The sequence below is a fragment of the Papaver somniferum genome, chromosome 3 (assembly GCF_003573695.1).
Source record: "Papaver somniferum cultivar HN1 chromosome 3, ASM357369v1, whole genome shotgun sequence".
Taxonomy (NCBI): domain Eukaryota; kingdom Viridiplantae; phylum Streptophyta; class Magnoliopsida; order Ranunculales; family Papaveraceae; genus Papaver; species Papaver somniferum.
In genome coordinates this window covers 31,351,612-31,363,595 of record NC_039360.1, presented here as the reverse complement: position 1 = coordinate 31,363,595, position 11,984 = coordinate 31,351,612, and the positions used below count along the sequence as shown (strand labels likewise).

Here is an 11,984-nt window from a genome sequence, read left to right as displayed (position 1 = left end):
TTGGGATGGCTCAAGCTAATCGTGCAAGAGGAAGTTTAATCTCTGAAGAAGAGATTGACGTAGCTGCAAATAAGGGGAGCAACTTTCGAATTGGAAAAATTATTTCCAAGGATGATATTGACTTCGACAAGGTGCAAAGAGATGAACATTATATGGTAAAGACATAGAAGAGTAGAGATTAACACCATGGGCAGAAACCTATATGTGTTTAAATTCAAGACCGCTGAAGATATGAATGATGTATTAAAAAGATTTCCTTGGATCATTTATGGACACATTGTAGTGTTGTATAATAACTCGATTCCGCTAAAAGATTATACTTTTACCCGCCAAGCTTTTTCTGTTATCTTCAAGGGTCTCTTGGTTGAACATTTGGATGATGGGATTCTTGACAAACTATTTCAAGATATTGGCAAGAAGTTCGCTAAAGATGGAGAAAAAGAGTTTACTAAAAGAGGAAGAGTGGTATCTGCAATGTAGTTAATATCGGATACCGGTTTGTCTCGGCCGGGGACCAACACACTGGTACAATATTGTATTGGGGAGATCTCGGTTTCAAATATCAGTGCAATATCGGTTCTAAATTTATATCTATAATTTTTATTGTTTCACGCAAAATTAGACAGATAAAAATGCATCAATTATAGAAAAACAAAACAAGTTCATTCAAAACATAAGAGCCGCCATATGAAGTTCAAATTGGAAAAAGGGGAACAACTTCACAACTTTAATCACTATCTAGAATGATAATTAAACATGGATATTACAATTTTAATCAAAATCATTTGATTCATTATAGATAGCACAATCTTTAGTAACTCTATTATCTCCACCAAGTAGTCTATAATTAGAGACGCACATCAAATCATCGGTATCATATCCATCATAGTCAGAGTCAGTTGGATAAGAAGATTTGAGTCGAGAGTTACAAGTACCTCTACTAACGACTGGCCTACTTTCTTCACCAACAATATCCTGCAAATCATCCAAAGTAACATTATCGCCTTCTACAACCAAGGCATCCAAATTCTCTAAATCCAACCATTCATCATTGTTATCACGTTCATCTAGAAAAATAGGATCACGAGCTTTCGGATCATCATTATCTTCACTGATTTCTTTGTATCGACGCTCCAATTTCTTGTTATATTGGATAAACGCACTATCATTCAATTTCTGTTGTTTTATGGATTTCGCTTCTTTGAGTGCAACTGAAATATGAAAGAATAATAGGTAAATATGCAATGAAACACGAAAGATAAATAGGTAAACTAACTGTTTCAAGCTTTGTTGCTTGTTTTGATAAGAAGACATAGGTTTACAGGCATCTCATGTTCCTTGTTCAAACGAAAAAACAAAATTAATGTAACCTTATTTGAATGAATTACTACAAGTACGACTGAGAAGTACAATTCATTCAACAACAAAGACAAGTAATATATGAGCTTGAAAAAAATGTAATTCAGAATAAGAGAAGGTGACACCCCGACGATCAACCAACATGCCCCTAACCAGCAAACAACAACCTAATTGGTGTTATAACAAGAATATTTGTGATTGATAGATCCACCTAAGTTTTTTTTTACATTATCTTGGCAATCAATATAAATAGAGCCTTGAAATGTCCATATACATTCAACAATATTACTAATCAGTGCAAAAGGTTAGAATACTTACATTCTGAAATGCGCTCCAGTTTCTCTCACACGCGGAAGCAGCACAAGTAAGACTCAATACTCTGATTGCAAATTTTTGTATGTTTGGGGAATCGATTCCTCCATATGTAATCCACCAATCATTTGTCACAAACACGGACAAAATATTTATACAATGCAAAGTTAACACAAACGTAATCAGACCTTAAATTACATAACAAACAAACTTACGAGGTTAATCTTTATCTCTTGTTCTTTTGCAAGTCGGAGTTCCCAAGATCCCATTAGCATCACTATACTCTCTCAATTCACTTGTAGCTTGTTGAAGTCCATCTTCATTGGGAATAATCATTTGCATTGTTGTATGAAGTCCCCTTTTGATTTCTATGTACTTAGGTTCATTATTCATTAAATGAGCAGTGATCGTGTAGAATATGAAAGGATTTAAATAATAAGCAGCATAATGTAGAGCATGATTGATGTTATTGTTCCATATTTTATCAAAGATAGCCTTAATTATAGCCCAAGTATTATAATCTTCACTGAAATTCTTCTCGAGTTTGTCCCTTGCTATTTTCATTGCTTCATAATAAGAAGGCATTGTAGGTTTGCGCTCGATATCCACTAACCTTACAACCGTAACTAAAGGCTTTAACACTATACAACAATAATCAACATCTTCCCAATGTACTGCTTGTAACAATTTTAAGTACATTAATTCCCATAATTTTCTTTGCAAACCTATATTTAACCCACTTATGATTCACAAACATTATTCGCGAATGAGTTTTATACTTTTGAAGACTTTCTAGTGTGTAGTACTGAGTTGCAAACCTAGTCTTTGTAGACGAGCGTCAACGATTCTCATTCCACTCCATACAAATTCAATCAATTTCAACTCCAGTATCACACCTTCTACACCCATAAATTCTTAAAATTTCATCTTAATCTTAATTTTAATCTTTCATTCTCGAACTTCTGTATCTATAAATTTGAGTGGGATAATCGTCCCATGTTGCTACGATCGGTTCAATCTGTCTGGAAAAACATTTTCCCCTATAAAAAATCAATTTGTCCATCCACCTAGCACAACAAATGCGTAGTTTCTATCCATTGATGGTGAGAGTTTTAAATGAGAAGAGATGCGTGGGTGTAGTTAGGGATGGGTTTTTTTTTGATACGCGAAAGCCGGACCCAAACCCCTACCCAAACACAACCAGTTGGACTGGCCCTACTTCCAAACCCAACACCGCTCAGCCCGCTATACAACTAATCTATTACAAATCTTTACGGTGGTAGGGATTGAACCCCTGACTTCCTCCTTACTAGAGTTGATAGGATACCACTGAGCTATGCTCTTGGACCCAGCTAGGGGTGCGTATAGAAATTATCGATATACATAAACTTTAATCATGAACATCTTATTTATAGGAATTACAATGTTAGATCCATACATGTTAATGCGAATTAAATATGGGGAAAATTTACTTCCATTTGAAAACTCAAAGGGGAAGCAGAAAGAAAGTCAGAAAGACGAACTTCAGGCCGTATCAATAAATACTTAGCAAATCGGGATGTAGTTTCAGAGCTTGGCTTCTGGTAAGGTTTAGCATGGGCCGGTATGGACTGGTTTTCGCCTCATCCGCATCCAATCCATCGTACTATGGATTTGAAATTTGGCATCCACATCCAATCCATATCCAACGGATTAGCATACAATGTATACACGGATGGACAGATTGGATGCGGATAATCCAATGGATTTTTTTAGTTAAAATTTATAGTAAAGAAAATAAAGCTAACACAAATGACTCCTTATAAAACCTACATATCCTATATATGTATACAAATATAAAAATGTCATGTACCACACCCCAAGCAAACATCTTAAAAATTCCTAAATGATCCATAGTATTTTCTAGAACTATATAAATTCCCTTAATTTAACGGATATGGTTGTCCAACGGATTTTTAAGGTTGCATCTGGGCTCGATCCATTATCCGTTGGATTTCAAAAATTCCATCCGCATCCAACCCATTAACGAACAGTCCGGGTATCCATCCGCAAATGAACGATTTGTCCCGTTTAAAACCGCGGATTACGTGCCAAATGCCCACCCCTAGCTTCTGGGGTACAGGGATAATGAGATTAGGCTAGCTTGTTGCCAAGCCGTAGCCCATATAGGTAGAGATTGCTTTGACTATAATAAAGAACCATTTTTTGGGGACCATGGTTTTTTTGGGGGACCATGGTTTTATTTTGGGTAAAGACATTATAAGTAAATCTAGGTCACCCCTTATCTAGATATTTATATTAATACCTAAATTATCCTCCTGATTAATTTTGGGTAATGATTAGTTAGTATTATTAATAGTTAGTATAATGATTAGTGAGATGATTAAGTTAAAGATAATTAGTGAGATTAAAAAATCAGATGGTTTTTTGTAAAAGAAGTAGAATTATTGAGAGAGTAAAGTTAGAGAAGATGAAGAAGAAAAATATGAAAAACGATGGATTATACCAACCACAACCGGAGGAAGGGTATTTCGGTACCCGGGTATGCTTCAAACTTAGATAATGTTGGTTGAATTGCTCCAAAGTTTCAAAAAACTGTAAATTTTTAAAGTAGATTTGGGCTTGTTCGGTTACCTTATGTGAAGAACAGGTTACTGAACTCATCTGAAAGTGTAGTTCGGTTACTTCTTCCAAACACGCAGGTTACCGAACTCGCTCTTTAATGGAGGTTTTATTCGTTCGGTAAACAAACATGTTACCGAACTTTGTTACGGATTTACAGAGTAATGTTCGGTTGGTTCGCAAATTTTAACCCAACATCATATCTAACCGAACTCCACATGTATGGAATCAGTGAAGAGTTCGGTTTCTCAAGATTTTTTGCGAACAAACCAAACAGAGTAGGAAAAGTTCGGTTAAATCATAACTCAACATAGTGGGAAAAATAACACAGTTCGGTTACATTGTTTTTTTGTTTTTTTTTGTATTATGGGTAGAGTTCGGTTACTAACTAGTTTTAGAATTTTTTGCGAACCAACCGAACACAATATATTAGTTTTAAATGAGGAGTTCGGTTAAAACTATTTCTTGTGAACCAACCGAACACAATATATTGGTTTTCAATGAGGAGTTCGGTTAAACTATTTTTTGCGAACCAACCAAACTCGGAGTTCGGTTACGAGAAAATAAATTCGTGATAACCGAAGTGTTCTTCGTGTTCTTGGTTTCAGAATGTTCGGTTACAAAATTAGTTTTTTTAAACTATTCATAACCAAACATGCCACTTTAACTTCTATTTAAACCATATTTTAATGATTTCAGCTCAATTTACCCTATCAAAAAACGAATTAAAAACGATTGATGGTTTTTCAATCGAACGAGGATCGTCAAGGAAACAGAGAAGAAGAGAATATTTTTTTTTTTCAAAACTAAAAAATTTCGATTACCCTCCAATTTTTTTTTGTGATTTTGATTTTGGTTAATAGATTCATTTAGATTAGATGTATATGATTAGATTTATATAGTTATTAGCTTAGTTTTAATTTAAATTAAAGTAAAGAGTAAATGTGTATTTACCTAAATTTAGGACACCCTTTATAAGTATAGGGAGGTTGGCCTAATAAGACCATGGTCCCCAAAAAAACCATGGTCCCTAAAAAATCTTTCATAATGAAAGACCGTAACCCAGCCCAATTTTACCATAAGAAATGGTCATGCTATATTTGGGTTTCGATACTGCCTTCCAATATGTTCACAGAAGTGAAAACTACTGTGAAACCCGTTTTTATGTTTTTTTCCACCCTGAAACCCACGGGCGTTAAATGTCATGGGCGCACCCAGTTTTCCTGAAAAAATTCCTCCTAGGCCCATATTTTTCGAAATTCTATTTAGTTTTGTGTTTATTCCCAAAGTAACCTCCCGACTTTATGTTTCTTCGATTGATTTCTTCGTTTTCTTGGGGAAACAAAGAGAGAGCCAGAGAGGCGAGAGATAAGTAGATGATTTTATTTGCGATTTTCGTTTGATTTCAGCTTCAAATTTTCATTTTTAGGTTTGTTTCGATTCCGATTTTTCTCTTTTAGGTTTTAGATCTTTATTTTGTTGTTTTCTTAGGGTTTTGAAGCACATGACATATAGCAGAAGGAAGGAGCTCTGCACACTTAAAGGTAATCTTTAATTCGTTTTTTTTTTTTTGTTAAATATGGCTTCAATTTTTATTGGGTTTTTGTTGATCATTGTTTGGGTGTCAATTGATCTGGTAAGTAATCTACAATATATTTTTGTTGTGTTTGACTTTCATTTTAGGTTTTAGATTTGGAGCATTAACAGTTGAATAGAATCATAATCATTCTTCTCTCGTTATTTATGACGATCCTTGTCATCCTGATCAATTTCCGAACTCACAACTAACGTACTGATTTCATAATCAAAAACCTCCCTAAAATCTTCAAGAAGAGGCTTACTGACATAGTTGATCTTAATTTCATTCCGTAGGGAAATGTATTGGTCAAACAAAACAATGATTTCATATGTTTGGTCTAGCTCTATTTTCCTTTTCTACAAAGTATTGAATTCATTGATAATATCTCTGGTGTTTTGCTTCTTTGGATGTTTGTATAACCTAGTGACCATGTGGTAACATGATTACTTCATCTTTGCGGGAGTTGATGACCTGACACAGTTGGATAAATTTTCTCATTTTCCACTAATGCATATAAACGTTGCCTACTCATTAGCTTCTGCTCATGTATATGATAGTTAGTTTCTCTAGCTACCGTGTTTGTATACATTTTGTAAAAGAAGGACAAACGATACTTGGATATGACACTTAGGCTTTTTGTACAGTGCCTGTCTGGTGTTTTAACTTTGAGTCTGGGTCCATTTTTAGCTTATTTATTTGTATTTTCTAGTCCAGCTTCTTGTTTTCATTGTGCATGAAGAAGAGTCGTGCTACAGGTCATGCTATACTAGTATATTTGTATTGTGAGATGATGTTAATACTGTAGTGGAGAAGTGATTTTGACAAATTTTGGGAATCTTGCAAGACATCAGATGAAGCCACTCATCGTGGTTTAACATGGATGTGAATAGTCTACGGAATTTTCCTTCTCATGGTGAATGACCTTAACTTCGAAAAATACTTTAATGTCACATCAGAAGGTGGCTCATATGCTCATTGTAGATCGATGCGATATCTTATCATTATCGAAAATGTGGTAATTTAGCCAGTCTTCGTAGTCTGGAAATTCCTGATCTAATCATGGAATATCAAGCTAATTTTTTGTACGAACATATAATCTGTGAGAGAATTTCATTCTCAGACCTTTTACTAGCTGTTTTCATATTAAAACTTGCTAATTCTCTGTTACTTTTTTTTTTCTTTTACTAGCTGTTTTCGCAAAAACAAAAATTTGTTCACTAATTTATTTATATCTTTTTAGTCAAATGGATTACGAAATCTGAATAAAAAATTCTGAATGATTCTTAGTTTGGGAACCATTTATATGAAATTTGTGATTTTGATCCAGATCTGGTGGACAAATGTAGGAATATGAATATATATGAGTATAGTGAAATCAGATTGCACAAGTTTCTTTTCCATTTGATTCTCTAGACTTGCTAATGGGTATGAATTATAATATTTTCATTTAACCCGTTGATGATGAAACAAAATTGTAATCGTTTGTGGTGGTTATGTTACTGTTGAATATGAATACTGACAATGAACTAAGTTGAATATGTTGAGTACTGTTACATGTGGTTGTGGTGGTCATGTTGTTGTTATGGATTATAGTATGATGAACGGCGGTTGCAAAGAACTTTTTTTAATTTAGTATTCCAATAGTTTTTCATATCATTGTATGTTCTTCACATCCTAGTGTTGTGTTGCCGTTGCAGGGGGATTAGGCGGAAAGGGAATATAAGGAGGCACACTTCAAACGGAAAACGACAATAGGGTGATCCAAACGATTCAAACCATGACAGTAGTGAGATATAAGAAGTCCCCTAGGAACTACAAATGAATTTTTCATTTGATTTATTATTGTGTTGACGATGATCAAGTAATTATACTTTTCATATTGTAACAGAAAACTTACCATTTAAAGATTTTTTGTGAGTTATACTTTTTTTTAATGGTTGCATAATTTGTTATGCAGCTATAAAAATGACTGCATAAACTTTTATGCATTCAAAAATGGTTGCATAATGCATTATACAGTCACATTTTTGTTACACAGAAACAAAATAATGACTGCATAATCTTGTATGCAACTACAAGAACAGCTGCATAATCTGTTATGCATCCTAGAAAATGGATGCATAATTTGTTATGCAGTCGTTAACGACTGCATATTTCATTATGCAGCCATTTTTCTTTCGCTGATATTGAAGTCAATCTAAAAATGACCGCATAATCTGCTATGCAGCTTCGAAAGTGCTTGCACAACATATTATGTTTTTTTTCGAATGGTTACATAATGTTATGCACCACCTTTTTATTAACGCTGAAATAGGAAAATGACTGCATAATCAGTTATGTAGCAATAATAATGGATGCATTACTTGTTATGTACCTGATTAAATAGATGCATAAGTTATTATGCATCAGAAAAGATGGCTGCATAGTTCATTTATGCTAGTTCACACTTAAATCAACAAAAGAAAATAGTTGCATAACCTATTATACAGCTATAAAAATTATTGCATAACCTGTTACGCAATCGAAAAAAATGAAATGCATAATTTATTATTCATTAATTTTTAGATTTATACATGTTTTTGATGGTGCATTATCAAATTAGTAAATGCGTGAAGCAAAAATATGGTTGCACAATGTGTTATGCGTCTTTTGTTGTGACTGCATAATGTGTCGTGCATCATTCTTTTTGTTAGAATGTTATTTTTGAGGCATATATATCATTTTAGTGGTTGCATAGCCTAACTAGTGGATGCATAATCCAAAATATGGTTGCATAATTTGTTATGCCTCGTTTCTGGTGTCTACATAATGTGTTATGCATCCTTTATGGTGGCTGCATAATGGTAATGTATCTAGTTTTCAAAATTTCTCCATAAAATGATAATTAACTCCGATTTTTCGTAAAAAAATTCAAATTTGATATTGTTGTTTGTGCTCGTTTTGTAGAGCTCTTTAAAAGCTTCCCAACGAGATAAAATTTATAAAATTCCAAGGAACTGCTTTTTAGATGTGTTATATTCAAGTTTGCATTCCAATTATACCCCTGAAAAAATAGGACGCATAACTCGTTATGCAGACTCTTTATTGAGCAGATAGGAAATCCAAAATTTCTTCCTTTTACAAGTAAATATATTAAGGGTAACTTAGTCTTGTTACTCTCTTTTTATAATTTTGAATAATTATGGGTGTCACGATAGGTGAAAAATATTTTGGACTTCCCAACAAGAATTATATTTTTTTTGGGCCTTAGCCTAAGTTCCCCAAAACAGAATCAGTCTTCCTAGGTAACTCTTCCAATATGTTCAGTCTTCCTAGGTAACTCAGCAGTGCTCAACATGTACTTGCAATATACTTGCAACATGTACTTGCAATATTCACGAGATTTAACTCAAAAACACAAAAGCACAAAAATACTTCCTAGAAAAGGTTTGGACTTTACCGTCCAGTTGTATATGTTGGTTATGCCGAATTCATTTAAATAACTAAGCATTTGCCAAAATTATAGGTGTATTGATATTGGTCTAAAACAAAAAATAAAAAAGCAGAACAGATAGCGGGCTTGATTAACCATAGTTATTTAAATGTTTTGATGCTTAACCCATATAAACAAAACTCAGGTTAGAAGATAAACAAATTAACTTTTCAGGTTCTACTTTGTCATGGGCCTGCGTCCAAAAATTCAAGCCGAAAACACAGTTAAACGCAAGAGAAGTACATCGACAGACAAAATAGATACTAAATAGACAACTTCACACATGAGGTTAACCTTGCTCCTCAGAATCTGCAGCTTCTCTTTCCTCTGCTGCGGCTGCCATCAGCTCATCGAAGTTCTCAGTCTTCCCCAGCAATATCTCAATCTGAAATACAACATATCACTGAATTATGTGAGGTCACGCTAAAGCACGAAGAGAACTCACCAGACTAGGATAAGTATACAAGTAGAAAAAGGGTTCCATATTGTTGAACACTTTGTTGATCCATATTAACTAACATGGGTTGACAAATTTACCAAACTCCGGACAGTTTTAACCATCTGATTCCCCAGATATCAGATAATTTCCTAAAGACGCACTAAGCATGAGTTCATGTAATTTCAAAATTTTAAGTAAACTACTCCATTCAGAAGATAGAGAATTTTTTAAAGTAAACTACTCCATTCACAAGATAGAGAAATAAAAGAAATTTAATTCCATATAGGACAAAAATAAAGCCAGAAAAACCTCTTCATGCCTAGCCTTCACCAAATAAATCTGAAGACTTACTTTTGCTTTTTGGATGGGTCTTCCTCTTGATTCATCCTTCATATCAACAGTTGAAGTCGTGATCTCTGCAGACAGAAAATTAAAGAAAATGAGCTCAACAAGAGGTTAAAACTTTACAGAATCTATGATAAGATGAGAGAGTCAAAGAATTTTACTCTTCTCAACAGCAAGGCCATTGTTTTTTAGAATTTCCGCAATGGTCACAACAGTTGCAATTGCTGCAAGTACACAAGAACAAAAAAGCAGATGGAAACATTAACCACAGACAATTGGAGCCAAATGAAAACAAAATAAAATTCTTGAATAGTAGCATGTAAGACTCTACAGCTAAGTCAATATTGAAATTTGTAGTAGAAACAAAGAACAGGATGCATCTACAGCCAGACCAGTGTGGCCAAACAATCAATAATGCTTCCAATATGTCAACCACAAATATTTTTCTAGACAAGCAATGCCATTGTTTTTTAGAATCCACAAATATTCTAGCATTGACCTTCAACAAAATAAATCAGAAAATTTCATTACAGTTTCTTTGGTAATTAATGATGATCTACATGTACCTATTTGTGCTGAGTGAATGAGATCAACAGATATACTACAATCTATTACAATGTCCGCTGTGATTCATAAAATAGTGCTACAGTGCGCTTTGACCTAAACATGATGCTAATTGTAAATTTAATCATCAACTTATCATTAGCTAAACCTGGTGCTAGACCAAGCACAGCTTAGGCTAGGCCTAAATGACAGTAACTAGACCTGCAGCTAGTTTTCAATGCTGAACAAAGCTAGGATGAGTCAGACTTAAGCAGAAGCTATGCACCTAAAGTACTACTAGCACCAGTTATTGATGTAAGCAATCAGAAAATTAATTTTTCTGTAAATAACTCACTCTCAACCCTTAGAGAAAATAACACTACCCTATTACAAACTCTTGATCAAAAGAAACTAAGCAAAACGATTCAAACAATGGCTAGCAGCACAAGCAAATCAGCAATATCGAACATAATGACTAGCAGAACCAATATCTAGGCATATGTAAATCACAATTAGGTGATAGATCTAAACTTACAAAAAGAAAATCACAATTACACAGCTCAAACAAATCAATAACAGGGCATATAGAATGCAGACAGTTTAGCATACAAATTAATAAATAAAATGGGTGACAACATGACAGCAGTCTCCAAATCTGTACAACAATACTAAATCAGGAAATAATAACAGTATTATAAGGAAGAACAGAAGAAATTACCCATTCCAAGAGCAGAAAGCTCAACATCACCGTGTTGCTGCATGTACCTCTGTAACAACAACATTAACGATATTTCAAGACCTAATTTGATTGAGAACACCAAGACCACGATGCTGATAACGAAACCCTAAAAGAGAAAGAGAAAGAGGTTTATTATTATACCTTGGCGAGATTAACATAGAAAAAGAGGGGCTTCTTGGTGTTAGAAACCTGAATCCGATTCTTCTTATGGTCGTCAGAGATGTTAATGTTGCTCAAACCTTCGTTAATTTCCTCCATTATTCTGTGTAGCAGTCTAAAACCCTAACCCTAGCTAATAAACCTTTCTTTTGTTCTTTCACAGAGAGAAGAGAGAGAGAGAAGCTTAATAAATAAACCAAAAATCCCTAAACTGGTTTAGTTCGCCTCCGTTTGCTTAAATAGCGGGAATCATCGCTCTAATTATACTGTAAATAGTTGCTCAAAATGACCAAACTACCCTCGTTTGATCTTTCTCTCTGGGCGTACTCAGCTGACTCGTCTCAGTCTGACTCATTACATTTGAATTTGAATCTGACTCCCAAATTTAAGGTTTGAAGAAATTTTTGAATCAGTG

At 34.1% G+C, this 11,984-nt stretch overlaps 1 protein-coding gene and 1 long non-coding RNA gene across 2 annotated transcripts; one reads left to right on the top strand and one right to left on the bottom strand.

The window, feature by feature from the left end:
• The first annotated feature begins 5,601 nt into the window (after positions 1-5,601).
• LOC113361098 lies at positions 5,602-7,777 on the top strand. Its single transcript, XR_003364941.1, has 2 exons — positions 5,602-5,837; positions 7,570-7,777. It is a non-coding gene; the product is annotated as an uncharacterized LOC113361098 (long non-coding RNA).
• Positions 7,778-9,407: 1,630 nt separating this feature from the next.
• On the bottom strand, positions 9,408-11,789 carry LOC113361097 (uncharacterized protein At2g34160-like). The gene is made up of 5 exons (XM_026604461.1): positions 11,552-11,789; positions 11,390-11,438; positions 10,290-10,352; positions 10,135-10,199; positions 9,408-9,729 (listed from the first exon to the last, which is right to left on the bottom strand). Exons 1-5 carry the CDS (start codon positions 11,666-11,668, stop codon positions 9,634-9,636), a joined length of 390 nt encoding a protein of 129 aa, XP_026460246.1. The 5' UTR covers positions 11,669-11,789; the 3' UTR covers positions 9,408-9,633.
• Positions 11,790-11,984: the final 195 nt, after the last annotated feature.

Coding starts and splice junctions, on each gene's coding strand:
- LOC113361097 (XM_026604461.1), bottom strand. CDS start 11,668: ATGGAGGAAATTAACGAAGGTTTGAGCAACATTAACATCTCTGACGAC. Junction 10,353..11,389: donor GCTTTCTGCTCTTGGAATGG/GTAATTTCTTCT, acceptor GTGTACTTGCAG/CAATTGCAACTGTTGTGACC. Junction 10,200..10,289: donor TGGCCTTGCTGTTGAGAAGA/GTAAAATTCTTT, acceptor TTCTGTCTGCAG/AGATCACGACTTCAACTGTT.